General features: G+C 41.3%; 1 protein-coding gene and 1 long non-coding RNA gene across 4 annotated transcripts; one reads left to right on the plus strand and one right to left on the minus strand.

The window, feature by feature from the left end:
• Positions 1–39: 39 nt before the first annotated feature.
• Positions 40–7280, minus strand: LOC144491551 (uncharacterized). The gene is made up of 3 exons (XR_013497463.1): positions 7146–7280; positions 2028–2490; positions 40–598 (listed from the first exon to the last, which is right to left on the minus strand). It is a non-coding gene; the product is annotated as an uncharacterized LOC144491551 (long non-coding RNA).
• Positions 7062–27952, plus strand: thoc7 (THO complex 7). 3 transcript variants are annotated; one of them, XM_078209515.1, is made up of 9 exons: positions 7074–7112; positions 7642–7780; positions 16183–16300; positions 19820–19947; positions 22140–22226; positions 25610–25667; positions 26060–26126; positions 26215–26284; positions 27706–27952. In XM_078209515.1, exons 2-9 carry the CDS (start codon positions 7762–7764, stop codon positions 27771–27773), a joined length of 615 nt encoding a protein of 204 aa, XP_078065641.1. In that variant the 5' UTR covers positions 7074–7112; positions 7642–7761; the 3' UTR covers positions 27774–27952. The 3 variants fall into 3 exon arrangements, with proteins under 3 accessions (XP_078065642.1, XP_078065641.1, XP_078065640.1); XM_078209514.1 differs by having other exon boundaries at positions 7102–7536; XM_078209516.1 differs by lacking the exon at positions 7642–7780 and having other exon boundaries at positions 7062–7112.

Consider the following 27952-nt stretch of genomic DNA (forward strand, 5'->3'; position numbering starts at 1 on the left):
AACCAAGAAAGTAGTTGGAGTAATCAGACCACACAATAGCATATGTAAATTTGATTTGATTTATTATTGTCACATGTATTGGAATACTGTGAAAAATATTGTTTCATGCAAGCTATGTAGACAAAACATATTGTTCATAGAGTACATTAGGAGAATGAAAGGAGAGGGTGCAGAATATAGTCTTACAGTCACAGCCAGGGTGTGGCAAAAGATTAGCTCAACGTATGGTGGGTCCATTCAAAAGTCTGCTGGCAGCAGGGAAGGAGCTGTTCTTGAGTCAGTAGGTACATGATCTCAGACTTTTGTATCTTTTTCCTGTTGGAAGAAAGCAGGAGAATGTCCGAGGTGTGGGGGTCCTTGATTATGCTGGCTGCTTTTCCGAGGCAGTGGGAAGTGTAGACAGAGTCAATGGATGGGTGCTGGTTTGCGTGATGGACTGGGCTACGCTCATAACCTCTTGTAGTTTCTTGCGGTCTTGGTCAGAGCAGGAGCCACACCAAGCTGTGATGCATGTGATAATCTGGAAAGGATGCTTTCTATGGTGCATCTGTAAAAATTGGTGAGAGTTGTAGCAGACATGCCGAATTTTCTTAGCCTCCTGAGAAAGTAGAGACGTTAGTGGGCTTTCTTAATGTAGCTAACTGATCATTGCACTACTGAGCTCAGACTTTACAAGATTTTCAAATCAACTGGATTTTTGAATCAACTGGAAAGTAATGACTATCACAAGGTCTGGGTCAGTTTCCTTATATTTTGGAACTGTTAATATTGCTATGATCCCGCACCAGACCCCCAAGCTTTTGGTATGAGTTGGTGATCAGTAACATTTTGTTTAAAGTGGACATTTGAGATTCAAGACACTTGCAAAGCCACAAGATTCCATGTGTTTTGAGCAAACAAAAATAAACTTTAATATACAAGATGAGGAATCATTAAAACAATATATATCTTATACTCTGACTTTTAAGGTTAGCATGTGGTACATGGGAATTAACAGGCAAACTTTGGTTGAACACATTACACAGCAACATAAATGGCAGATGCAACCAATACAGATTCCGTGGATTTCTATACAACCCACCCAGAGATCAATAACACTAGGGGCGGGATTTTTCAGCCTCGCTCGTCCCGAAACCATAAAATCCCACCCAAAGTCAACGGACCTTCCCATGCTCCGCCCCTTGCCCGCTGTGATTCCCATGGCGGGCAGGCCGGTAAAATTCCGGCCTGTGAGTCAATCAATCTCATTGAAACTCCGACTCTCTCACAAAGGATTTCATCCTTCACCTTTGAAGCTCTCACCTTGGAATTCTCTTCTAAGGTTGCTCCAACTCAGATGGTCTCAATGACAGCCCACCTCATAGGGCTTCAATCTTGTCTCCCAATATTTTCTTATTATAAGAAAATAATAAACCAGCAAACTAATACAATACCAAGAACTAATAATACAATAACAGACAATCCCTTTACAACAATAGAGTCCATTGTAAGTTACCTTGCAAGATTCTGGGGGCTTCACCTTCCAGGGCTTTCACCTTCAGGGTTATTATTATATATAACATAATATATTATATATAATATATACTATACCATATACTAGTATATATACTATATAAGTATATATTACATATATATACTTGTATAACTGTGCGAAGGATGGTAAGGTTGAATACTTTTGACATTCCTGCCAAAGACAGTCTCTGCTTCACACACCAGCTAGTAGTGCTCAAGAAGGATGCATTTAAAGTGAAATTACAGAGAGAATGCATGAATCAAATGTCAGTGTAACAACCATGAAATGGGTCACTATTTGCAATGAATTATGTGAAGACTTCCAAAGGTTTCAAAGTATTCTTGAAAGTTTTGGAAGGCTTGGCAAAGATTGCCTTGGCATTTGTCGGCCATTATTCCAGAGTAGTTTTATATTTTGAAAAAAATAGCAATTCAGCATTAAAAGGACAGAAATTTTAAACATGTCTTACTGAATGAATGTATACTCAGCTTAAAATTAAACATTCATAACTTACAAAATAAAACTAGCGAAGGGTGCAGTTGAATTTAAAAAGGCTCCCAGGCCATTTCCGACAAAGTTGTGCAGGTTAGGTTGATAGGCCACGTTAAATTGCTCCTTAGTGTCCCAATTTGTGTAGAAGGATTAGCGGGATAAATACATGGGATTACAGGGATAGGGTCTGGGTAAGATGCTCCATCAGATAGTCGGTACAGACTCAATGGGCCAAATGACCTCTTCCTGCACTGTAAGATTCTATAATTGCATTTTCCTGTCATTTGTTTGCGCAGGTTCATAAGGCCCATGTCCTTGGCCTGAAGGACTTTAAATGCTCTACTGTGCAGCCGTTGTGTTACCCTGCTTTGCTCATGACCGAAAAACCCCAGGGCATACTGGGAGTTGCAGTTCTTAGTCTCCAAATGATGAGGTAAGATGGATAAAAACAGAAAATATGATAAACTCAGTGGGTCTGGCAGCATCTGTGGAGAGAGAAACAAAGTTAACATTTCAAGCCAATATGACTCTTCTTCGGAAGCTTCTGAGATGGATTTGAAAACAATACGAAAATTGTTGATGGAGTGAAAGGCATTCTCCATGCTGTCAATCTGCTGGTAAGGGTCTGGTGTTGGGGGGGGGGGGGGGGGGGGAGGAGGGGGGGCATTGTTTCAATCCCATGTCTTAGATGTGCTCTCTGTATTACACAAAGTGTGCATTTAATGACAACTTGGCCAAGCTGAAATGAAACTGGGCAGACCTGATCACCCGTACAGGTGGAAACACCTCTCTGAGTGATCCTTGAGGTAAATGGTGTTTGAAATTAAAGAGAGAGTTAAACCGAATAGTGTATATAGGTACTGTTTGAAATGGAAGGTAAAGGGAACAGTGCATTGATGTTTGTATGTTATCTGTAATACAGTCAACAGTTAAAAGAATAGCAAATTGTACTGAGTTGAGAACCCCGGCCATTTTACCCCAGCTGGATGGGTTCAGGTTGGACTTTAGAATTAGAAGACAGATATGGGTTTATTCACCTGCAATATTGAGCAATTAATTCACAGTGGAATCTTTCTGAAATAAATAATAGTTTTCCAGGAATTTTGTACGAGAGAAATGCAATCATTAGTTTCTAGTTTAAATGGTATACATACTTTGCTTTGCAAGACATATCAATATTGCATTACATATTTGGGTGTCTTGGTTTCCTCTATAACTAAGAGCACCAGTGCAACACACATTAAACCAAAAATAAAAATGAAATACTGTGGATGCTGGAAACCATAAATTAAAACAGAAAGTGCTGGAAATTCTTGAAAAAGACCCTCGTTTAGTTCTTGTCAGCTCTGAAGAGTTCAAAATATCCACTCTGTTTCTCTCTCCACAGATACTGCCAGACATGCTGAGTATTTCCAGTCCTTTCTGTTTTATTTCACATTCAGCCTAGCTGCTAGTGTATACTTGTCAGATATGTGCAAGTATATGAGTAAAGGATACTACCAAGAGGGTATTATCTTGGTTTCCATTTATTGCACTTGAGCTGACAAAATAAGGGCCAATTTTTAACTAGAGATGGGACCTCCCCAATGTTTGTAGTTTTTGTTTGATATGAAAAGGGGGATGTTTGGGTTTTGAAACGTAATCAGTCTGATGTCACATCCGGCTGTCTGCATGTGATGATGCCATGAGACTATCTCTCTGGGGGCAGCCATCTTAGAATCTCACTGGTACAGACACTGAGAAACTCTGCTGTCGTTAAACCTGAAACATAGTGTCAGGAAGTGAAGATAGAATAGATTTTTCAACCCTGGAAATGTTGCAGAGAAGACAACTCAAAGAAATGTTTAAATCTACAAAAAGGTTGCTGAAAAAGGACTAAGCAACACAAACACAAATAAATACTGGGTTTGTAAACTTTCTAATTTCAGTTGAAAGGTGGAGGAATTGGCAGTTTTTCCACTTGCATTGGCAAAACTACAAGCTAGCAATAGAGTTATGTAATAAGCTGGAATCAATGAGAGTAGCTACACTTCTCGCACTGCTAGAGAGGGACTGTTAAAGTGTGTACCACACTAACTGTAACTAATGAACAAAGAAAACAGACAGCAGAGATTTTGAAAGCCTTGGATGAATGCTTTGAACCCAAGTGAATGCTACTTATGAATGCTATGTACTCAACACTAGAGCTCAATGTGAAAATGAGACCAGCAAAAAGTATGTGACTACTGTGACACAGCTTGCAGAATCCTGTGAATTCGGACATCTAAGTGATGATCTGATTAAAGTTTCAAATAGTCCTAAGCGCATGAGACACCACAATGAGAGATATTCTACTTAAAGAGGAGGAACTTACACTCAGGAAAGCGATAGCGAAATGTGGAGCTTGTGAAACGTCGGTTAGAGTACATGTATGGAAGAGCAGACCAGCAGATATATTATGCTGAGAGACATTACAGGCCAATAGAGCAGAGCAATTGAAGACCAAGGGCAGGATGCAAATACTTCAGAGGACATCATACAAAGGAAAAGAAGGATTCCCAGCATAGACAAGGCAGTGTTTTAATTGCAAGAAGCGGAATCATTTTGCACACAAGTGCTTGGCGAGCAAAAGAAAATACAAGCATATACATATGGTCGCTGGAGAAATATCAGCAGAAAAGTCTGATCAGGGACAATACAAGTTGGTTCCATCATGTTTATAGATTATAACTTTTGTAACTGTTACAATGATGCCTGCAGAAGGAGAGTATCAAGCTAATAAGAAGTGACAAATAGACACTGATGCTTCATGCAATCCAATGACCTTCACAGACTATGCCAATTGGCTCAACATGAAGAATCAGTCATGAAGCCCTCAAAAGTAAGGTTGAGGTGACATGATGGCACGATACACATACAGAGAAGACATATTAGTCTGACAGCCCAATGCAAAGGCAAGAGGAAGATCTAGACTTCCACATCATAAATGGAATAACACCAGTTTACCAAGGCAACAAGGGCCATGGGAGCAACACTCTCCAGACTAGGAATATCACTCAGATGATCAGCCAATGTCAATGCGCATGTGTATCTTTAAGAGACGTGCAAGATTTAAAGACTATGAATGTGAGGTATATACAGTGACTGACTAGTAAAACAAATAGTTCTTAATGCATGAGAATAGTAGGTGTATGATGGACAACTTGGGTAACTCAGTCACAGAGGATTGTGCATGTAAATGTGTCTTCTGTTTGCTCGGAAAAGGGGGATGTTTGTACCTTTTGCTTAATATGAAAAGGGGGATGTTTAGGTTTTGAAATGTAATTGCTCGGATATCACATCTGGCTTTCTGTAGTTGTGTGACTATGCCATGAGACTGTTTCTCTGGAGGCAGACATCTTAGAATCAGTTCAATAAAGAACTCTTGCTGAAACAGACATTGAGAACGCCTTCCGTTTTTAAACACGAAACACCCATCGTCCCTTCGCTCAAATCCCCACTCAGATTGACTTCTCGCAAGGGTTGATTTTCCCTCTAAGTTTACGCTGTCATAATGGAGAAAGAGTTGCAGTGCAGAGACCAGGAGAATCAGACAGCATGGCAGAGGATGGAAATTGACCAGGTATAATCCTCCTCAACACGTGTACAGATCACATATAATTCACAAGAAATTATTTGAGGAACTGTGCATCTGACAACTGTATCTCTCCAAGGATGCCATTGCACATCCCTGCCAATTTTGTTACAAAACTTTGTTGTCTTGCTCCAACCGCATTGCTGCTTTTGAGTCATAGCCCCTGGTGAGGTGACAACAGCCCTCAACATTTATGGTTTTGGATTGTTCCAAGCTGCCACAGGTGACCTATGCAACACTAACAGAGTATACATCTGGCAAGGGACTGGAACTATCTTCTATAGAACCAGAAAATCACAGAATTGTAACAGTTCAGAAGGAGGCCATTCAACCCATAATGGCTGCACCAGTTATCCAAAAACCTCCTCTCCCCCACTTCATATTGCCCCTCCCCATACCCTCAACACCTCCTATACCCTCAACCACCCTCCCTTCCTATTCCCCCTCAAATCCACCCATATTACCCCCTCTCCACCCCATATTATCCCTTTTCCACCCCCATATTTCTCCTACATATTCCCCCTTTCTATCTCCATGCCCCCAATATTCTCCCCTCTCCCTCCCCCAAATTCCTCCTCACCCCAAACCCCCCTTGCCAACCTCATATTTTCCCCTCCCCAACCGACATCCCCCATAACCCTCTCCCCATATTCCTCCATATCCCCCTCCCCATAGCCCTCCATAATCCCCCCCTCCCCATATCCCTCCATAATCCCCCCCTCCCCATATCCCTCCATAATCCCCCCTCCCCATATCCCTCCATAATCCCCCCCATATCCCTCCATAATCCCCCCCATATCCCTCCATAATCCCCCCTCCCCATATCCCTCCATAATCCCCCCTCCCCATATCTCTCCATAATCCCCCCATCCCATATCCCTCCGTATCCCCCTCCCCATATCCCTCCGTATCCCCCTCCCCATATCCCTCCGTATCCCCCTCCCCATATCCCTCCATAATCCCCCCCTCCCCATATCCCTCCATATCCCCCCTCCCCATATCCCTCCATATCCCCCTCCCCATATCCCTCCATATCCCCTCCTCATATCCCTCCGTATCCCCCTCCCCATATCCCTCCGTATCCCCCTCCCCATATCCCTCCGTATCCCCCTCCCCATATCCCTCCGTATCCCCCTCCCCATATCCCTCCGTATCCCCCCTCCCCATATCCCTCCGTATCCCCCCTCCCCATATCCCTCCGTATCCCCCTTCCCCATATCCCTCCGTATCCCCCCTCCCCATATCCCTCCGTATCCCCCCTCCCCATATCCCTCCATAATCCCCCTCCCCATATCCCTCCATAATCCCCCCTCCCCATATCCCTCCATAATCCCCCTCCCCATATCCCTCCATAATCCCCCCTCCCCATATCCCTCCATAATCCCCATATCCCTCCATAATCCCCTCTCCCCATATCCCTCCATAATCCCCCCTCCCCCTCTCTAACTCCTCCCCCTGGTTCCCGGGCCGGCGCCGCCATGTCGGTGACAGACGGTAGGATATCTCTCTCTGTCCCTCCCCGCTTACCCCCGCGATTCTGCTCCCCGGCACCCGGCGCTCTCGGGTTTAGCTTCCCGGTCGCTAACGGGACTGTGGCGGCGGCCTGGGCCCGGAGCCGGCTGCAGCCCCGGCCCCTGGTTGTGCTTCGTGCCGGGGAGGTCCCGGCCCATGGCGGCCTGGTTGCCGGTCAGGGAGCCTCCTGGGCTGGAATCCCGGTTAAGCGGCCTTCACTGGGTTTTTAATGCGGCGGGGCCTGAAGGAGGCTGATAAAGGGGGAGAGGTGATTCAGTGAGGATCTGGTGAGAGAGGCAGACACCCGAGAATGATTGAAAAGCTTCACTCCTCACATGGTGCCATCACCAGGATTGCTCTCCCCCATCTAACTTATCCCAGTGTCATCAAACTTTTACGACCTGAGGTTTGACTCGGCAGTACCTTCTTTAACTTGCTCCCATTTTCTAGAAATTATTCCTAATGCTGCAATTTCCACCTAATTTGCTCAAAGTCTTGCTCTCATCACCAGGCATGTCCCACTGAATGCACTTCCAAGATTCTCATCTTCACTTCCAGACTCCTTCATTTCTGTTCTGATGAAGGGTCCTATAGACTCGAAACGTTGGCTCTATTATCTCTCGATGTGGAGATGCCGGCGTTGGACTGGGGTAAGCACAGTAAGAAGTCTCACAACACCAGGTTAAAGTCCAACAGGTTTATTTGGTAGCAAATACCATAAGCTTTCGGAGCAATGCTCCTTCGTCAGATGGAGTGGATATCTGTTCTCAAACAGGGCACAGACACAGAAATCAAATTACAGAATATTCAACACCTGGTGTTGTGAGACTTCTTACTCTATTATCTCTCCACAGATGCTGTCAGAGCTGCTGAGATTTTCCAGCATTTTCTGTTTTCTTTTTCAGATTCCAGCATCCACAGTATTTGGCTTTTATCCTTCATTTCTTTGCTGTACCTGGATGCAGAAGTGAAGGGTGATCCGATGGGAATGGAGGGGTCAGTTGGGCTGAGTCACAAGAGGGTGAGAGGTTTGGTGGGCAGAGTCCTTGCAGAGTATGGGTTTGGGGGAACCCTGTTGGGATGTGGTGAGGGTCTGTGGAATAGTTACCCAGAAGTTAGAAGTGGCTTTAATCGTTTTTATCGGTAACTACTGATAGTTCATAAGATATAGGAGCAGAATTAGGCCATTCGGCCCATCGAGTCTGCTGTGTCATTCGATTATGGCTGATATAAGAACATAAGAAATAGGAGCAGGAGTAGGCCATCTAGACCCTCGAGCCTGCCCCGCCATTCAATAAGATCATGGCTGATCTGACGTGGATCAGTACCACTTACCCGCCTGATCCCCATAACCCTTAATTCCCTTACCGATCAGGAATCCATCCATCCGCGCTTTAAACATATTCAGCGAGGTAGCCTCCACCACCTCAGTGGGCAGAGAATTCCAGAGATTCACCACCCTCTGGGAGAAGAAGTTCCTCCTCAACTCTGTCTTAAACCGACCTCCCTTTATTTTGAGGCTGTGTCCTCTAGTTTTAACTTCCTTACTAAGTGGAAAGAATCTCTCCGCCTCCACCCTATCCAGCCCCCGCATTATCTTATAAGTCTCCATAAGATCCCCCCTCATCCTTCTAAACTCCGAGTACAAACCCAATCTCCTCAGCCTCTCCTCATAATCCAAACCCCTCATCTCCGGTATCAACCTGATGAACCTTCTCTGCACTCCCTCCAATGCCAATATATCCTTCCTCATATAAGGGGACCAATACTGCACACAGTATTCCAGCTGCGGCCTCACCAATGCCCTGTACAGGTGCATCAAGACATCCCTGCTTTTATATTCTATCCCCCTCGCGATATAGGCCAACATCCCATTTGCCTTCTTGATCACCTGTTGTACCTGCAGACTGGGCTTTTGCGTCTCATGCACAAGGACCCCCAGGTCCCTTTGCACGGTAGCATGTTTTAATTTGTTTCCATTGAGATAGTAATCCCATTTGTTATTATTTCCTCCAAAGTGTATAACCTCGCATTTATCAACGTTATACTCCATTTGCCATATCCTCGCCCACTCACTCAGCCTGTCCAAATCTCCTCATTCCCATTTTCCTGCCTTCTCCCATAACCCTTCAACCCATTACCAGTTAAAAATCTGTCTAACTCGCCCTTAAATTTACTCACTGTCCCAGCATCCACTGCACTTTGGTGTAGCAAATTCCACAGATTCACAACCCTTTGGGAGAAGTAGTTTCTCCTCAAGTCTGTTTTGAATTTGCTACCCCTTATTCTCAGACTTTGACTTCTCATCCTAGAATGTTCCACCAGCGGGAGCATCTATTGCACTTCTACTTTATCCACAACTTTTTATCATATTGAACAAAGAACAGTACAGCACAGGAAACAGGCCCTTCGGCCCTCCAAGCCTGTGCCGCTCCTTGGTCCAACTAGACCAATCGTTTGTATCCCTCCATTCCCAGGCTGCTCATATGACTATCCAGGTAAGTCTTAAACGATGTCAGCCTGCCTGCCTCCACCACCCTACTTGGCAGCGCATTCCAGGCCCCCACCACCCTCTGTGTAAAAAACGTCCCTCTGATATCTGAGTTATACTTCGCCCCTCTCACCTTGAGCCTGTGACCCCTCGTGATCGTCACCTCCGACCTGGGAAAAAGCTTCCCACTGTTCACCCTATCTATACCCTTCATAATCTTGTACACCTCTATTAGATCTCCCCTCATTCTCCGTCTTTCCAGGGAGAACAACCCCAGTTTACCCAATCTCTCCTCATAGCTAAGACCCTCCATACCAGGCAACATCCTGGTAAACCTTCTCTGCACTCTCTCTAACGCCTCCACGTCCTTCTGGTAGTGCGGCGACCAGAACTGGACGCAGTACTCCAAATGTGGCCTAACCAGCGTTCTATACAGCTGCATCATCAGACTCCAGCTTTTATACTCTATACCCCGTTCTATAAAGGCAAGCATACCATATGCCTTCTTCACCACCTTCTCCACCTGTGTTGCCACCTTCAAGGATTTGTGGACTTGCACACCTAGGTCCCTCTGTGTTTCTATACTCCTGATGACTCTGCCATTTATTGTATAACTCCTCCCTACATTATTTCTTCCAAAATGCATCACTTCGCATTTATCCGGATTAAACTCCATCTGCCACCTCTCCGCCCAATTTTCCAGCCTATCTATATCCTGCTGTATTGCCCGACAATGCTCTTCGCTATCCGCAAGTCCAGCCATCTTCGCGTCATCCGCAAACTTGCTGATTACACCAGTTACACCTTCTTCCAAATCATTTATATATATCACAAATAGCAGAGGTCCCAGTACAGAGCCCTGCGGAACACCACTGGTCACAGACCTCCAGCCGGAAAAAGACCCTTCGACCACTACCCTCTGTCTCCTGTGGCCAAGCCAGTTCTCCTTGTATCCCATGAGCCTTAACCTTCTTAACCAACCTGCCATGTGGGACTTTGTCAAATGCCTTACTGAAATCCATATAGACGACATCCACGGCCCTTCATCAACCGTTTTTGTCACTTCCTCAAAAAACTCCACCAAATTTGTAAGGCACAACCTCCCTCTTACAAAACCATGCTGTCTGTCACTAATGAGATTGTTCCGTTCTAAATGCACATACATCCTGTCTCTCAGAATCCTCTCCAACAACTTCCCTACCACAGACGTCAAGCTCACCGGCCTATAATTTCCTGGGTTATCCCTGCTACCCTTCTTAAACAACGGGACCACATTCGCTATCCTCCAATCCTCAGGGACCTCACCCGTGTCCAAAGAAGCGACAAAGATTTCCGTCAGAGGCCCAGCAATTTCATCTCTCGTCTCCCTGAGCAGTCGAGGATAGGTGACATCAGGCCCTGGGGCTTTGTCAGTTTTAATGTTCCCTAAAAAACCTAACACTTCCTCTCTTGTAATGGAGATTTTCTCTTAACGGGTCAACACCTCCCTCCGAGACACTCCCAGTTAACACGCCCCTCTCCTTCGTGAATACCGATGCAAAGTATTCATTTGAAATTTGATGAAATTTGATCTCTCCTCATTCTTCTAAATTCCAGAGAGTATAGACCTAAACTATTCAATTAATCTTCATACGACAAACCCCTCATCTCTGAAATCAATCTAGTGAACCTCTTCTAAACTGCCTCCAATGCTACTCCAGCTTTCCTCAAATAAGGGGACTAAAACTGTGCACAACACTCCAAGTGCACTTTCACCAATGCTTTGTATAGTTGCAACAATATTTCCTTACCTTTATATTCTATTCCTTTAGGTATAAATGCCAACATTCCATTCGCTTTCTTTATCATCTGCTGTACCTGCATGCTAGTTTTCTGTGACTCATGAACGAGGACACCCAGATCCCTCTGCACCGGAGCACCCTGAAGTGTCTCCCCATTTAGATAATAAGTCCTATTTTTCTGACTAAGATGCATGACCTCAGACTTATCCATGTTAAACTCCATCTGCCACATTTTGGCCCACTCTCCTAACCTATCTTTATCAATTTGTAAGGTTCTTATTTCCTCATTGTAACTTACTGTCCCGCCTATTTTTGTGTCATCTGTAAATTTGGCTATAGAGCCTTCTATCCCTGTATTCCAGTCATTAATATAGATTGTAAATAGCTGGGTCCAAGGACTGAACCCTGTGGCACCCTACTAGTTACTTCTTGCCATCCAGAAAAAAACGCATTTATCTCAACTCTCTGTCTTATGTCCATCAGCGAGTCACCAACCAAGCTGATAAATTACCCCATATCCCATGTGATCTAACCTTGTGAATTAACTTTTTGGGCGGCACCTTATCAAACGTCTTCCGGCAGTCCAGATATACTACATCTACAGGATCCCCATTATCCACTTTGCTTGCTACATCCTCAAAGCACTCTAGCAAATTAGCCAAACATGATTTGCCCTTCATAAAACCATGCTGACGCTGATGGATAGCGTTTTGACTTTCCAAATGTCCTGATATTGCTTCCTTGAGAATTGATTCTAACACTTTCCCAACAACTGATGTTAAACTAACTGGTTTGTAATTTCCCACATTTTGCCTCCCTCCCTTTTTGAATAAGGGCATTATGTTAGCATTTGTCCAATCCAATGGAACCTTTCCTGTGACCAGGGAATTTTGCAATATTATAACCAATGGTCCAATATCTCTGCCGCCACTTCCTTTAATACTCTAGGATGTAGGCCATTTGGCCCGGGGGACTTATCTGCACTCAATCCCAATAGTTTGCTGAGTACCTTTTCTCTATTGATGTTGATTGTTCTAAGTAACATACTTAGTACCATCTGAAGTTTGCGATTTTAAATCACATTCCCGGTTGGTTCCCAGTGCAGGGCAATTGCCATGGGGAAGTTTGCACATTACCTGGGAACCTCTGGGGCGGGGTGCTTCCCCATTGCATCTTTGGGGTACCCCCCCTCCCCAAATACAACACCCTGGAGTTTAGAGATTACAGTCCACTAAGCATTCAATTCTTTCCTTTTCTGTTATAAATTATGTCATCTACACCTCTTGAAGCTGCTATGCCTACTTTGACAGTTCTTACTGCTTAGAGCCCCTATTCTTTTTCCTCTTGCTAACTTTCCTTCATATTTCCCCTTAGCCTTTCTACTCTGTTTCTAATCTGTTCTGTAGCCTTCCTCTATTTTTACACTTCGAATTTTCATTATTACTGGATTTACAAGTGTTAAATACATTTTTAGTTTCAAATTTGGCACTTCACCTTTGTGATTCCAGTTTTTGGAATGCTCTTTTGTATTGGCTTACCTGATCATGTAATCTTTCCGTCACCTTCCTATAAGTATTTTCCGTTGCTGATCTATTCCATTTGCCAATATTTTCTTCAATTAAGTCTGAATGGAATACTCCAAAAGAAGCTTTTAACCTATTTTCTTTTTCCAGTCAAATATTCTTGTCCTGGAATTTATTGTTCCTGTTTGTTCTTGAATTAACCCGGACAAATGTGAGATGATGTGATTTGGAAGGTCTACCGCAGAAGGAAAGTATACAGTAAATGGTAGAGCCCTTAGAAATATTAGTATACAGAGGGATCTAGGTGTTCAGATCCACAGTTACCTGAAGGTGGCAACTCAGATGGACAAGATGGTTAAGAAGGCGGATGGCATGCTGGCCTTCATCAGTCTGTACATTGGGTATAGGAATTGGAAAATCATGTTGCACTGTATTAGACTTTGGTTAGGCCATATTTGGTGTATTGTCTACAATTCTGGTCGCCACACTACCGGAAGGATGTTGATGCGTTAGAAAGGGTGCAAAAGAGATTTACCAGGATGTTGCCCGGTTTGGAGAATATGGACTATGAAGAAAGGTTGAACAAACTTGGATTGTTTTCATTGGAGCGTTGGAGGGTAAGAGGGAACCTGATAGAGGTTTACAAAATTATGGCAGGCTTGGATAGAGTGGATAGTCAGAGTCTTTTACTCAGGGTCGAAGGGTCAATTAATTTGGGGCATAGGTTGAGACTGAGAGGGGGAAAGTTTGAAAGGGATGTAAGAGGCAAGTTTTTCACATAGAGGGTGGTGAATGCCTGGAACGTGTTGCCAGAGGAGGTAGTGGAAGTAAATTCTATATCAACGTTCAAGGGGCATCTGGGTAGATACATGAATAGTGAATAGAGGAATATGGACCATGTAGAGGTAAGAAAATATTAGATTAGAGAGGCATGTGTCAGCACAGACTTGGTGGACCGAAGGGCCTGTTCCTGTGCTGTACTGTAATTTGTTCTTTGTAATCTTAATCATGATGGTTGTCACTGCTTTCAATCTGTGTCCATACTTTTAGGTTGCCCACTTGAACTGCATTATTACTTAGAATTGGGTCCAGCACCGCTTCGCTTGTTCAAGTAGAAACATATTGGCCAGATTTTGTGGTCAGTGGCGAATGAATGGTGCTGCCATTCATTTATACTTGCTCGCAGGCTTTCTCGGTGGCTTTTGCACTAGAACTTGGAGCGATTCGAAATTCATTTCATCAGGGCCTTCCATGGGGCAGCTGGCACTTGAGTGAACAGGGTAAGACCATAAGACGTAGGAGCAGAATTAGGCCATTTGGCCCATCAAGTCTGCTCCACCATTCAATCGTGGCTGATATTTTTCTCATCCCCATTCTCTTGCCTTTTCCCCATAACCCCTGAAGCCCTTATTAATCAAGAACCTTTCTATCTCTGTCTTAAAGACACTCAATGACCTGGCCTCCACACCCTTCTGCGGCAACGAGTTTCACAGATTCACCAATCTCTGAGTGAAGAAATTCCTCCTCATCTCTGTTTTAAAGGATCGTCCCTTCAGCCTGAGGCTGTGCCCTCTGGTTCTAGTTTTCCTACTAGTGGAAACATCCTCTCCACGTCCACTCTATCCAGGCCTCGCAGTATCCTGTAAGTTTCAATAAGATCCTCCCTCATCCTTCTAAACTCCAATGAGTACAGACCCAGAGTCCTCAACCGTTCCTCATGTGACAAGCTCTTCATTCCAGGGATCATTCTTGTGAACCTTTTCTGGACCCTTTCCAAGGCCAGCACATCCTTTCTTAGATATGGGGCCCAAAACTGCTCACAATACTCCAAATGGGGTCTGACCAGAGCCTTATACAGCCTCAGAAGTACATCCCTGCTCTTGTATTCTAGTCCTCTCGACATGAATGCTAACATTGCATTTGCCTTCCTAACTGCCGACTGAACATTACCCTTAAGAGAATCTTGAACAATGACTCCCAAGTCCCTTTGTGTTTCTGATTTCCGAAGCATTTCCCCATTTAGAAAATAGCCTATGCCTCCATTCCTCCTTCCAAAGTGCATAACCTTACACTTTTCCATATTGTATTCCATCTGCTGCTTCTTTGCCCACCCTGCTAACCTGTCCAAGTCCTTCTGCAGCCCCAGTAAGAAGCATTGTAGCTCCTTCACCCAATCAGGTTGAAGACTTCTTAATGAAGAGGCTGCATAGAGTCTAAACCAGCAAGTATAAGTCAGAACAGTTAAAGCCAAGTCACGTACAGAAAGTGAAACAAAGCAGGATTAGGAAAGAATGAAATGATGGAAGAAAAAGAAACAATGTTTTAAAAGATATCCAACAATAATTAAAATCTGATGGAATGGGACACCACGCTTTTACAAGTTAATTTTTAGTGTTGGAGTCGTTGTTTGGCTGTATATCTACAAATTACAACTCCTAAATTTGCACTTTATTTTTTTTAAGAACTATTTTATCAGGTGCATTAGCCATTGTTCAGTTGGTAACTCTCTCACCTCTGGGTCAGAAAGTTGTGGGTTCAATCTCATTTTAAGACTGGAGCTGAAAAATCAAAGCTGACATTCCAATGCGGTACTGAGGGTGTATCACGCTGTTGAAGGTGCTGACGTTCAGCTGAGGCATGAAACTTTCCCTCGGCATTACTTCAAAGAAGAGCAATAGGAATATTCCTATTGTCTGGCTAATATTTCGAGCTCTAAACAGATCATTTGGTTATCTTAACATGACGACAGAAGCTTGGTTTGTGTAAATTGGCTGATTTTAAGACTTGCACTTAGGTAGGTATCAATTCTACCTACATACAAAGCTACTATGTTTAAAAACTTACTTAAGTAGAAGATTTTCCCCAGGTACTTTAAGCGGAGGTGGAGATAGACGCTAAGCGTGTTTGCTTTGAATAAGAATGTGTTTTGTTTAAAAGTTATTTTGTGATTTTTTAAAAAACTTCTTGAGCTAACCTAATTCTTGACTTTTGAATGTCCTAGCAGCATATTTTAATCCTAGCATGCCAAGAATATGCAATCAAGTACTTGAAAAATAACAAAGCAAGCTCCCTGTACTTGAATGGTTAATTTCATGAATGATGGATTGGGATTGAAGAGAACACATTAATAAAATAAGAACTAATGATTACAAATGCTTTGAGTGAAGTCAAATCTTATTAAACTGGGAAAAGTATTAAGTGAAACCAATGGGATTGGAAAATTGTGAAGATTACCTCTCAAAATGTTTCCATTTCAGATGAAGTTATACGTAAGCGGCTTTTAATTGATGGAGATGGTGCTGGTGATGATCGGCGCATTAACCTACTCCTGAAAAGCTTCATTAAGTGGTGTAATTCAGGATCACAAGAGGAGGGGTATGTGATTAGTTTTAATTGAGTTAAACATGTCTAACAATGACCTCTGAGTAAAAGGATCACATATGGAAAGGTTATTTGCAATACCTTAGATTCAATTTGTAGAAATTTATGCCTAATACAAACTGTATAATCATATTTACTATACTCATTCAATTTAAAAGCCAAATACATTTTGTGTATTTCGACTTAAGGTCAGTTCGACTACTAGTAAAAATTATTTTCAGAATTTATGATGATACATATAAACGTATTTGTCCACAAGTACAAAAAGTCAAATTATGATTCGTCCAGCATTTCGAGATAACAAATGTAATACCTCTGTGAAAAGAACTGTCTGTTTTATTGATCTAATTAGTTGTTAACAGGGTAGAAATAGTGCTCCATGGGTGGCTTGGTCTTGATCTACAAGCAAGTTTTTTTAAGGATAGGACATGAGTAGAATAGTTTCTGTGTTCTGTGGCTGAATCGATGATATTCTGTTATTTGGGTAGGAGACTACTGGCACTTTAATCCTTTATTTAATTAAGAACTTGTGTAAGTCACTGGTTTGATTGCTCGTTTACGCATTTAACTTTGGGGAATTAATGTTGATTTAATGGTTTCCACTTTATACTTAATTTGCATTGTATAAATGATGGTCAGGATTTGTCTTTCAGGGATTCTACTGTACTTTTCTTGGGTGTCACATTGAGCTTTGATTCTGGATTTAGGCTGTATTTGCACTGTAACTTTAGTGTTGTTGTGAAGCCACTATAATTGTAGCCCAAACTTACTCTTGTAGATAAAGAGACATGGTTGTGTTTGTTCTGTTTTGTGAACGTATGAATTAAGAGCAGGAGTAGGCTATATGGCCCCTGGAACCTGTTCTGCCATTTTTTAAGGTAATGGCTGATCTGATTGTGGCCTCAACTCTACCTTTCCTTCTGACCCTATAACCTTGGATTCTTGATTTACAGGAGGGCCAATCTAATTCAGTCTTAAAAATATTCAATGGCCCTGCCTCCACTGTTCTCCGGTGAAGAGAATTCCACATATCAAAGACTCCGAGTGGAAAAATAAATCTCATCATCTGTCTTAAGTGGGAGACACCTTTATTTTTAAATTGTTCCAATATCTCCCATAAAGGGAAACATCCTCTCTGCATCCTTCAGGACTTGTATGTTTTGATAAGATCACCTCTCATTCTACACTCCAGTGATCACAGGTCCAACTAATGCAACCTTTCCTCATAAGACAACCCCTTCATCCTTGAAATCAGTCAAGTGACCTTATCTAAGCTGCTTCTAACACAACTATTTATTTTCTTAAGTAAGGAGATCAGAACTGTACATGATACTCCAGATGTGGTCTCACCAACTCTCTGTACCATTGCAATAAAACCTTCCTACTTTTAAGCTTGGTTCCCATGCAATGAATGACATTTATTCCATTTGCCTTCCTAATCACAGAACAGTACCTGCATGCTAACTTTTTGTGATTCATGTACCTGATATATCTGTGAGGAACCTAGATTAGATTTTGTAAGCTCTAATTAAATGGGAAAAATAATTAAAAGCTGTTAATGACATGTATTTTGTTGAGTTTGAGCACTATTGTTATAGACCTTTCTTATAGACACAATTTTAAAGCACATCTTTTCAAAGTGGCTTATCTTTCGCGTTCTAATTTACACTTCAATATCAAAACTGTGATGGATTGCATTATGGATCCAATGCATGAAACATGGTTTTCTCATGTTTCTCCCTCCAAAGATGTTGAGTATTTCCAGCATTTCCTGTTTATATTCCATCTAATTCACTCTTGCTCACATTCATGTCCAGGGCACATACAGACAATTGTCACCTCTCGTTCGTGCGTTGTTATCCCTGTATTAAATTGTGTATCAGTCTTTATGAATATTATAAAACTGAATCTGCTGGATATTATTTGTGTATTAGCACTACTTGAGTACAGAGTGGGCTTCCTTCGCCTCCAAAGTTTCAGGGAGCTCTTTTTTTTTTGTTTTGCACAAAGAATCTGTCTGCTCCCATGACTTGGTTATGTGCATACAAATAGCAAAGAGAGGAAAAGAACAGCTAGTGCTTCAAGAATGTCCCATACTATTGTGATGCTAGTTCTGTGCATCTTGTGGCCCACACATATTATCAACTGTCCAACCTCCTGGAAAAAGATAACTATAGACCAATGTAGCTAAAGAATAATGCGAGGAAATTCCTCTGACATCTAAAGGCAATCAAACAAGTTCTAAACTGCAGTAGTTACTGGGCTCAGGGTCTGAAGATTCAAGAGACTGAATCAAATGTTTTTTGTTAAGATTTCAATTAAATCTTCTTGAAGTCTTAACTTTTGTAGGGTTAAAGCCTATTGTGGTAATCGAGGGCCTTTAAACAACTTACCAATCTAGTAACGCTCTTCTGAACCTTTTCCCAGGCCTCTGTCACCCACCTCGTGAGGACACTTTTTTAAGTGAGGCCCAACCAAAGCTTTTATAGACTATTGTAATTTTTGTTTTGTATTTAATGTTTAATTTTCATGATTTTTCAAAATTTGCATACGTATCCTTTCGCTACGCTTATCCACTGGCTTACAATTACCAAATAATTCAATTAAATTTGCTAAACGTGATTACTTTTTGTTCATGCTTAGACTTATTGGCTTTGTTCACTAAACTCATTGAATTCCTTGCAGATTTCAATATTTGCTTACCTAATAGCAGAACTGAGGATCATAATTCTGGCTTTTATTAATAACTAAGACTAAGTTTGCCCACTGTTAACGTCTTTATTTGAAATGGACTTTGCAGTAAATTTTGTGCCTCATTTTGCTGCGATCCTGAATTCTTTTAGTACTGAGATGTATTGTACTCAGGCTTGGTGTTTTACACCTTTGAGTAGTTCAGCTGAAACTGATGATTAAGAGTGAGCTTCACAGGTTAATCATAATATTAGTAATAGCTATTTTGACTGTGTTGTTAACAATTACATAACAGAAATGTCCCATTTGTGAGGTCAGGAATGAAACTTTTGTTATTGGGAAATAATTGCAGAATAACAATGTTTTCTTCTTTTGGGGCAAAGCGAATAATAAATTGGAATGTAATCACATATAACTTTTTAAAACTCAACTAGACTTTTGATATGGATTTGTTTTGCTACTTGTTTTTCTCTCACCAAATTAAAACCATTCTGTCCAAGGACGCTGGTTCCTTGTCTGCAGGATATCTTTTAATACCTTGCACGACTGGAGCCACCAACTAATTCCGTGCTGATGAAGCCTTGGGTATCTGTTGGTTCAGTTATTCACAAAATAAACATTCTAAGCAACAAAGGAACTTTGATTTTGATTTAATTTTAAAGTTTGGACTTGCTAAGTGAAATGAGATATGAAATTGTGCTTTTGGGATTTCGAGTGGCAGTTATAGTCCATGACTCATTACTCACCATATTGTTCAGTGGCTGGTTATGTTCAAAATAGACTGTTGCATTGAAATACATTTTTCACCTTATTACTTTCCAGGTATAGTCAACACCAGCGCATGCTTGGTACATTGGGGCAATGTGAATTTTCTATGGGAAAAACATTGCTTGTGTATGATATGAACCTGAGGGAAATGCTGAACTATGAGAAAATATCAAAAGACATAGGTAAGAAAAAGCCTAATAATGGTACAGTGAAAATAGCCTATAGAGGTAAACTCATAATGCTGATTAGCTTTTCATTGAGTTACTTCTTGGAAATACGTATTTGTGGTGTCTTCAATCCAAGGCAGTACATTTTCTGTGTATTTAAGCATTGCTTACAATGGAAAGTTTCGAGTAGATTTTGTTGATCCTTTCAGGACAATTGAATGCTTTATTTTTGCAATGCTTTATTATCCAATTTTAAAAGTTTAATAAAATTGGATCTTGGTTTAAGGAATGAACTAACGCTGGAGAAGTTTACAAAGACGGGAAAGGTCACATTATGCAATTTAAATGCAAGGCTGCAGAGCTGAAATCTGAGGCATTGAGAGAGCAGGAGGTCAGCAAGTCAGGGCTAATGAGTGATGAGACTTGGTGCAGAACAGAATATGGCACAAGAACATTGGGTATGTTGAATTTTTGGAGGGTGGAGAATGGGAGGCTAGTGTAGAGAGCATTAGAATAGTTTAATCTGGAACGACAAAGAAATGAACCAGTGTTTCAGTAGCAAATGAGCTGAAGCAAGGTCAGAGGTGAGGGATGTTGCAGGCTTGGAACAAGGCAGTCTTTGCACCAGTGAGGATATAAAACTGGAAGCTCAGCTCAGGGTTGAATATGGGTGCTAAGACTGCAAAATGTCTAGTTCAGCCTGAGACAATGGTCAGGAAAGGGGATGGAGTCAGTGACAAGGCTACAGGGTTGATGGAAGGAGTTGGAAGCGATGACTTTGGTGTTGCCACTGCTTAGCTGAAGCAAATTGCAGCTGATCCAAGACTAGAGGCCAGGTAGAAATGGGCTTCATGTGTAATTGTGAAAGCTGACCTCGTGTTTGGATAATGCCATCAAGGATAGATCAGGAAGAGTGTGTAAAAGATGGATCATGAGGTGACAGTGTGGCAATGGGAAGAGATGCCATTGATAGAACTATTCAGGTTATAATTGGATAAGTAAGTGAAGGCAGTCCCATCAATCTGAATAACAGAGGCGAGATATTGAGTGAAGATGATGTGATTGACCATGTCATGGGCTACAGAGACTTCACAGGAGGATGATGTACTGTGCTCAGAGTCATAGAAAGTAGTTTGTGACTTCGGCTAGGCCATTTGAATGTTGCAGAAGGACCTGAATGGAGGCGTTTGAATATGGAATGTGGGAGAGATGGACATAGATCCAGGAAGAGATACTGTGTTCAAGAACTTTGGAACGGAAATAGAAGTTAGGAACAGCAGCCTGCAAGGACTCGAGTGCACCTGAAATTGCTGTCCAGCTGTATCCACCAAAATACTAGGAGTAAATTGTAAACTCATAACACTGGTGAAGCCTATTGACACTTGCTGTCGACTCATGCTGGAAGCATAGCCACTTGTGCAAGGACTGCGAATAGCCCTGGATATGTACCCAGCACAACCCACCTCCTTTAGGAGAGGAGACCCAAAAACATAATGGGTGGCAGGTGAAGGAAAGGAGAGAAAATGGTGCTTTGCAGTATGTTTGGTTTTTCTGGAAATTTAAGTTGGGACTTTCAGCTTTTAATACTGTCCATTATTAGTATGGTCCAAATATTTTCCTTTAATATTGGATCCATAAAATCCCTACAGTGCAGAAGGGGGCCATTCAGCCTTTCAAATCTGCACTGATTCTCCGAAAGAGCATCTTGCCCAGGCCAACCCCTCCATCTATCCCCGTAACCACACACCTTTACCATGGGTAATCACTGTAACCATGTTTGGACACTAGAGACACAATTTAACATGGCCGATTCACCTAACTTGCACAACCTTGTACTGTGGGAGGAAACCCAAGCAGACACAAGGAGAAGGTGCAAACTCCACAGACAGTCACCCAAGGCTGGAATCGAACCCAGGTCTATGATGCTGTGAGACAGCAGTGCCAGCCACTGTATTGCCCCTGCATGCTTCCACATTTGGATAGTTAGCGAAAACTCAAAGCTTGTGCCAAACATTTCTAAAGGAACACCCTGCAAACAAATACACAGCTTGCTAATACCTCACAATTAAAGAGTAACCATTTATCTTTTACCATAACCTTGACTGCGGTGGAATCAATTTTTCTGAGAACTCTTGTGTTCAAGAAAATTCATGAAGAAAAGTTTTATTTTATATTTGTGTTTGCTAAGAAAATTGTATTATTTTCAGAAAGTAACATTGCAGCCGCACATGACAAGATCTCAGAATGTAAAAAACAGATTTTACAAGCGAAACGAATTCGGAAAAATCGACAAGGTAATACTTTTACATTTTATTCACTTGTCATAGGATTTAAATGGGTTGTCCTTACTAAACAAAATGGTCTAATACCATAAATCAGCATAGGTACCTGAAAACTTATACAGTAGATGTTTGTACACCGTTATTAATGGGCAAACTGGTCAGCAAATTCAGGAGGTTAAGAGATATACCACGAATTGTGAATCTCCAGAATTGCTGATCAATTTATGTCACATTGCCATTTGCTTAGCAAAAATAGCATCTCACCCTTAGCCTCCCTGTTATTTTTCAGAGCTCATGGATTTAAATGTGAAATGCCCTAAGCTAAATTCAGGAATCAAAGAGCATGAATACTTTATGATGTGGTAACTGTTAATGTAATGCTGATCAACCTCTCTGACCCTGAAAGAAAATAATTTAAACTGTTTAATTTCAGTCCTTCGTGTGGTAGGTAACTTGTTCTTAGAGATTTTATGAATGTCAGATTCTGAATTTAATTGTTACTTTCTGTCTCTCTTTTTCTCTGTTCATGCAATCTTTTCCCCTCTGTTCATTTCTCCAATTTGACTTTTAATTCACCTTTTTTCTCTAGTTCCCCTGTTTCTCTGTCAATGCTTACCTATCAATGCTAGGGGAGATACTGTTGGTCCTGCCATTGTAGAGGTCCCAGATACTCATTGCCCTCAGCCTATTTTCAGCTTGCAATTCCAACAAGTTAGACTAGTTTTAAAATTGGACGGTGCAGCGAAAAGTTAATAGTGCCATGCCCTATTGCAGCAAGATCCATTCCAATATCTTGATAGTGCGGACGCTGAACATCTCTGGGTCTTTCAATTTTAAGGTAACACTGACATGATTTAGTTTTTTAATATATTCTCCAGAGTCTAATGCACATTGTGCTTACCTTAGTTATTCTTTTTATTTCTAGTATGGCCTATTAACTTAATTGGGTAGAGCATGATGCTTAATAATGATGGCATGGGTTAAGTCCATGTACTGGATGAGGTGGTTCTTGGGGCCTTGCTCTTCTACTCGTTCCACTGTGATATCATGACAAACCGCTAGGTATAGTGATGTTTTGGAGAACCATGACATCGAGGATGCTAAATGAAGGGAGAGAGATTTATGACCACAGTTTGTCCTTTGGGTGTAATTCCCTTATGCTGAAGAATATCAGTTTGATGCATAAAGATACTAAACTTCTCACCATTGATTCATTAAAATAACTTTTAGTAAAGTTAATCTTCTAATCACAAATCAGAATTTTTAGAATTTTCCTGTTGATCAAACAAGCATTCTTGGATACTACTTTTAATCTTTTCTGTCTGATTTGTGCAGTGACATAAGCAACAGCTCAGAAATAAGAGCATTAAATAAAATTGGTCTTGGAAGTTACCATACCTGATTTACAGCACACATAATTTTCCTGGCATTAATACTCATGTCACTCAACACGCTATTTAACTCAGCCTTAAAAATATTCAATGACCCTGCCTTCACTGCTCTATGGGGAGGAAGATTCCACATACTAATGACCCTTTGAGAGAAGGAATTCTCCTCATTTCCGTCTTAGACGGGGGTCACTTATTTTAAGCTATGTGCCCTAGTTCTAGTCTCCCCCACAAGAAGAAACATCTTCTCAGCATCCACCCTGTCAAGTCCCCCCAGGATGTTTCGGTAAGGTCACCTCTCAATCTAATTTATACACAACCTTTCCTCTCACGATACATCCTTCAGCCCTGGAATCAGTCAAATGAACCTTCTCTGAACTGTTTCTAATACAATTATATCCTATTTCTAATACAGTTATACCCTTTCTTAAATGAGGCGACCAGAATTGTACACAGTACCCCCGATGTGGTCTCTGTATGGCAGAGCTTTGCAATCTCTCTTCTTTTAAATAATATGCCTGCCAAAGTGGAAAAGGTTACATTTTCCCACATTGAACTCCATCTGCCAAATTTGTGCCCACTCACTTAACCTATCTACATTCCTTTGCAGATTCCTTATGAACTCTTCACAACTTACTCTCCTACCTATCTTTTGTGTCATCAGCAATTTTAGCAGTATTGATTCAATCCCTTCCTTGAAGTTATTGATGTGAGTTGTAAACAGTTGAGGCCTTGGCACTGATGCTTGTGGGGCTCCATAGGTTATAGCTTGCCAACCTGAAAAAACCCCCCATTTATCCCTACTCTCTGCTTCCTGTGAGCTAATGAATCCTCTATCCATGTTAATATTTTACCCCCTACACCATAAGCTCTTATTTTGTGTCGTAACCTTTGATGTGGCACCATATCATATGTCATTTGGAAATCCAAGTACACCACATACACAGGTTCCCCTTTATCCACCTTGCTTGTTACTTCTTCAAAGAATTTAAATGAATTAGTCAGACATGATTTCCCCATCACAAACCATGTTGACTCTGCCTGATTGCATTTAGCCCTGCAATAACCTCCTTTTTAATAAATTCTAGCATTTTTCCTATGACTAATGTTTCCTGCAGTTTCCTACTTTCTGTGTTCCTCATTCCTTGCTATTTTCCAATCTAATGGGACTTTTCCAGAATCTAGGGAATTCTGAAAAATTAAAACCAATGCATCTACTATCTCAGCAGCCACTTCTTTTAAAATGTTAGAATGCAGACCATCTGGTCCTGGAGATCTGTCAGCCTTTAGTTCTAATAGTTTTCTCAGTACCCTTTCCTGGTGATTGAAATTGTTTTAAGTTCCTTCACCCCTTTCACCTCTTCATTGACAAGTATGTGTGGGATGTTATTTCTGTCTTCTACAGCCAGATCTCCTGAAAATCCGCAACCTCCAGAATGCTCTCCTAAGCACATTTATGGCTCAGTTATGACACGAAGCTCTCAACAAAATAACCACACGACAGCTGCCACAAGCCACTGCATGACACAACGATTACCATAACACATGCAATTATGTGAAACTGAATTAGAAGCAACCAGGCTACAATTTCTGGAAGTTATCACACAGACTGTGGACTTCATCATACCTGTACTTGCAGCCTCAAATTCTAGATTTTCCCAAAGCATCTATATTTTACTACTACCTCCTGATCTCAACACTGACATGGCTTCAATCCACTCTCCACCATACCAATCTCTTTCCTGTTGCTGTTCCTTCCAACGTGAGTTCCACTTCCTCTGCTCTCTTCCAGACATATTCTTGGCTTCTACTTAGGGTTTCCTGTCACCCCGACCTCAGTGCTGATTCCTACTTAAGTTTTGGGTGTCAGTTTATCTCTTTTTTTTAATGTTTAGGTTAATGTATTGAGAACTAATTCATCTATGAACATATATTTTTAATTTTCTCCAATTCATTTATGTTTGGTGAAGCAGTCTTTTTAAGTTTTCTCTGTATTCATTTTTACAGAGTACGACGCATTAGCAAAAGTGATTCAACAGCATCCCGATAGACATGAAACCTTACAGTAAGTGTTTTCTTTACTTAAACAATCTGCATGTTTCAGTTGTGTTCGTAAATTTTTTTTAAATTGGCAGAAATTCTGACATTGGGTTGATGGTCATGCACGTGACAGCAATATTTGCTGATATTGGCCCTTCTAGCATTGGCTCATGATGCATACTAACGGTTCCCAAGTTGGCAGTTTTGCATTTGTGACAATGCCAGTCAAATGGACCATCTCTTCCACTTCATTGAAAAAGATGATCAAAGCTGCAATCAAAATGCTTTGGAAGAGGAAAGTTGAGAAGAAATGACAAAATACAATAAGCATCACGGAATTAGTTTTCAAAATGTCTGCAGAAAATATAAAAATGAAGTTTGCTCATCGAAAAACATTTTCTCCCCTTTAATGTTTAGACAGCTGGAGGCACTGGGTAAGGAACTGGAACACCTTTCTCACATTAAAGAAAATGTTGAAGATAAGGTAATACTCAGCCCTTACCAAGTCTTTAATATTTTATTTGTTTCCATTATCATTTAAGTTAACACTTCTACCATTCTGTTATTACTAGCTTGAACTAAGAAGAAAGCAGTTCCATGTTTTACTCAGCACTATACATGAACTACAACAAACACTGGAAAGTAAGTATTCCTTGGCGCACAAAAGAAAATTTGTACCGTTTTCACATGTACACATACAGTAGCTATAATATGTTGCCTGACTGGAATTAGGGACATTTTGGGCGTAGATGATCTATATTATCCAGTTCTAAGACCTGTTTTGTGGCCATTACATTATAGTATGAGGTAATGCGTTGGGAAAAGCACTTGAGACCTCGAGAAAATATTTTGTGAGGTCCTTTTCCATAATGCAGTCTTCGCACCAGAAAAGCACCATCAAAGCTGAACAGCTTTATATTACATGGTGCTGAGTGTATTCAGCCCTGTTGATCTCTGCTCCACAAAAGGGAATCTGTTCGTTAGTCACAATACCTGCATGTTGACCCAGCAATTTCATTTCTAATTTTATGGTGTCCTAAAGTTCCGATATTACAGCCATTCACATCTTAAAACTCCACTCCATCTGTGGACGTTAACCCTCGGGAAGAAGCGATGCAGGAGTAGAGCTTGCCTGCAGTTCAGGTTAGATTAGGTATACAAAATGATTGGCTCTTGATTCATCTGGCATAAACAACATCTGCGAAGTGCAATCATCAAGGAACAGGTGGCCAAGAGACGACCCTGGCCACCAGTCCCCAAATATAAATATAAATCTGTGAACATGTAACCTGAACATTATGTTGTGTGTGGCCAGTGTGTGTTCCTTGTCACATTTTCAGAGGCTCAGGATAAGTGCATTGATGTGGCAGCTGCATGGAATGCTCTGCCCCATGTGTAGTCTGAGTATTTTGTGCCTCACACTGCCATATATTGTATTGTGTGATGGCATTACCCAGGATGTAACAATATTGTTCTCTTTTGAGCCAAACTGGATATTTGTGTACTTTGCTTCTTTAATCTCTCTGGCAGCTGAATAAATATTCACTCAGTCAAACAATGCCAAACACAAAGCCATATAGCCTTTATTTTGTGGAAAGGTGAATGTATGAATAGCAGTTATGATTTGGTTACAGGTGAGAATGCTCACTCTGCTACCTCCCATGCAGGATGCTTTTGAGCTACTCCTTACGGAAGAATACCTGTCCTCTTTAACGCTTGATACAGTAGGACTTCCAAAGTTGCATCCAGACCTTCTGCAGCCCTAAAATCTCCTTGGTAACTGTGCAGCTTTAAAATAAACTGCTGCTGCCAAATGAACGCCTCTTTCCTTCATGCCCTGTACATTGGGAACACTGCAATATTTTACAAAACAGCTAACCTGCATTACAATACGAGGTCAGTTCATAAAAGTGTAGTTGCATGCAAAACCGAGGAATACTGCTGTTGCTGCAACAGCATGAGGTGTTATCAACCCCATAGGAAAAAGGGTAGAACAAATAACTAAGCTCAGATCTATGCAGAAAATATTTATTGTAACCTAACTCTCTATTATACTAATTCAGGTGATGAGAAGTTGTCAGAAGGTGAGGATTCGCCAGAGACTCGCATGGAGATGCAAAATGGACATTAGTGGAGCTGCAGTTGAGAACTTTTAAATTCCAGTAAAAAATGTTATTTTTTTCAAAAATGAAGAAAACATTTCATGCTTACCTCAGAGTTCCAAAAGTAAACTTTTTAAGTACAATTTTTTGAAATCAAACATGAGAAATAAATGTTGAATTCATTAATAAAAAAAATCTGGAATTGAAA

The sequence above is a fragment of the Mustelus asterias genome, chromosome 3 (assembly GCF_964213995.1).
Source record: "Mustelus asterias chromosome 3, sMusAst1.hap1.1, whole genome shotgun sequence".
NCBI lineage: Eukaryota > Metazoa > Chordata > Chondrichthyes > Carcharhiniformes > Triakidae > Mustelus > Mustelus asterias.

Excerpts from the sequence above, each read along its gene's own strand:
- thoc7 (XM_078209514.1), top strand. The coding sequence starts at position 7,441 with ATGATTGAAAAGCTTCACTCCTCACATGGTGCCATCACCAGGATTGCT. Across the intron at positions 7,537-7,641 it reads TCAAACTTTTACGACCTGAG|GCATGTCCCACTGAATGCAC; the intron begins GTTTGACTCGGC and ends TCTCATCACCAG. Across the intron at positions 22,227-25,609 it reads AATTCGGAAAAATCGACAAG|AGTACGACGCATTAGCAAAA; the intron begins GTAATACTTTTA and ends TCATTTTTACAG.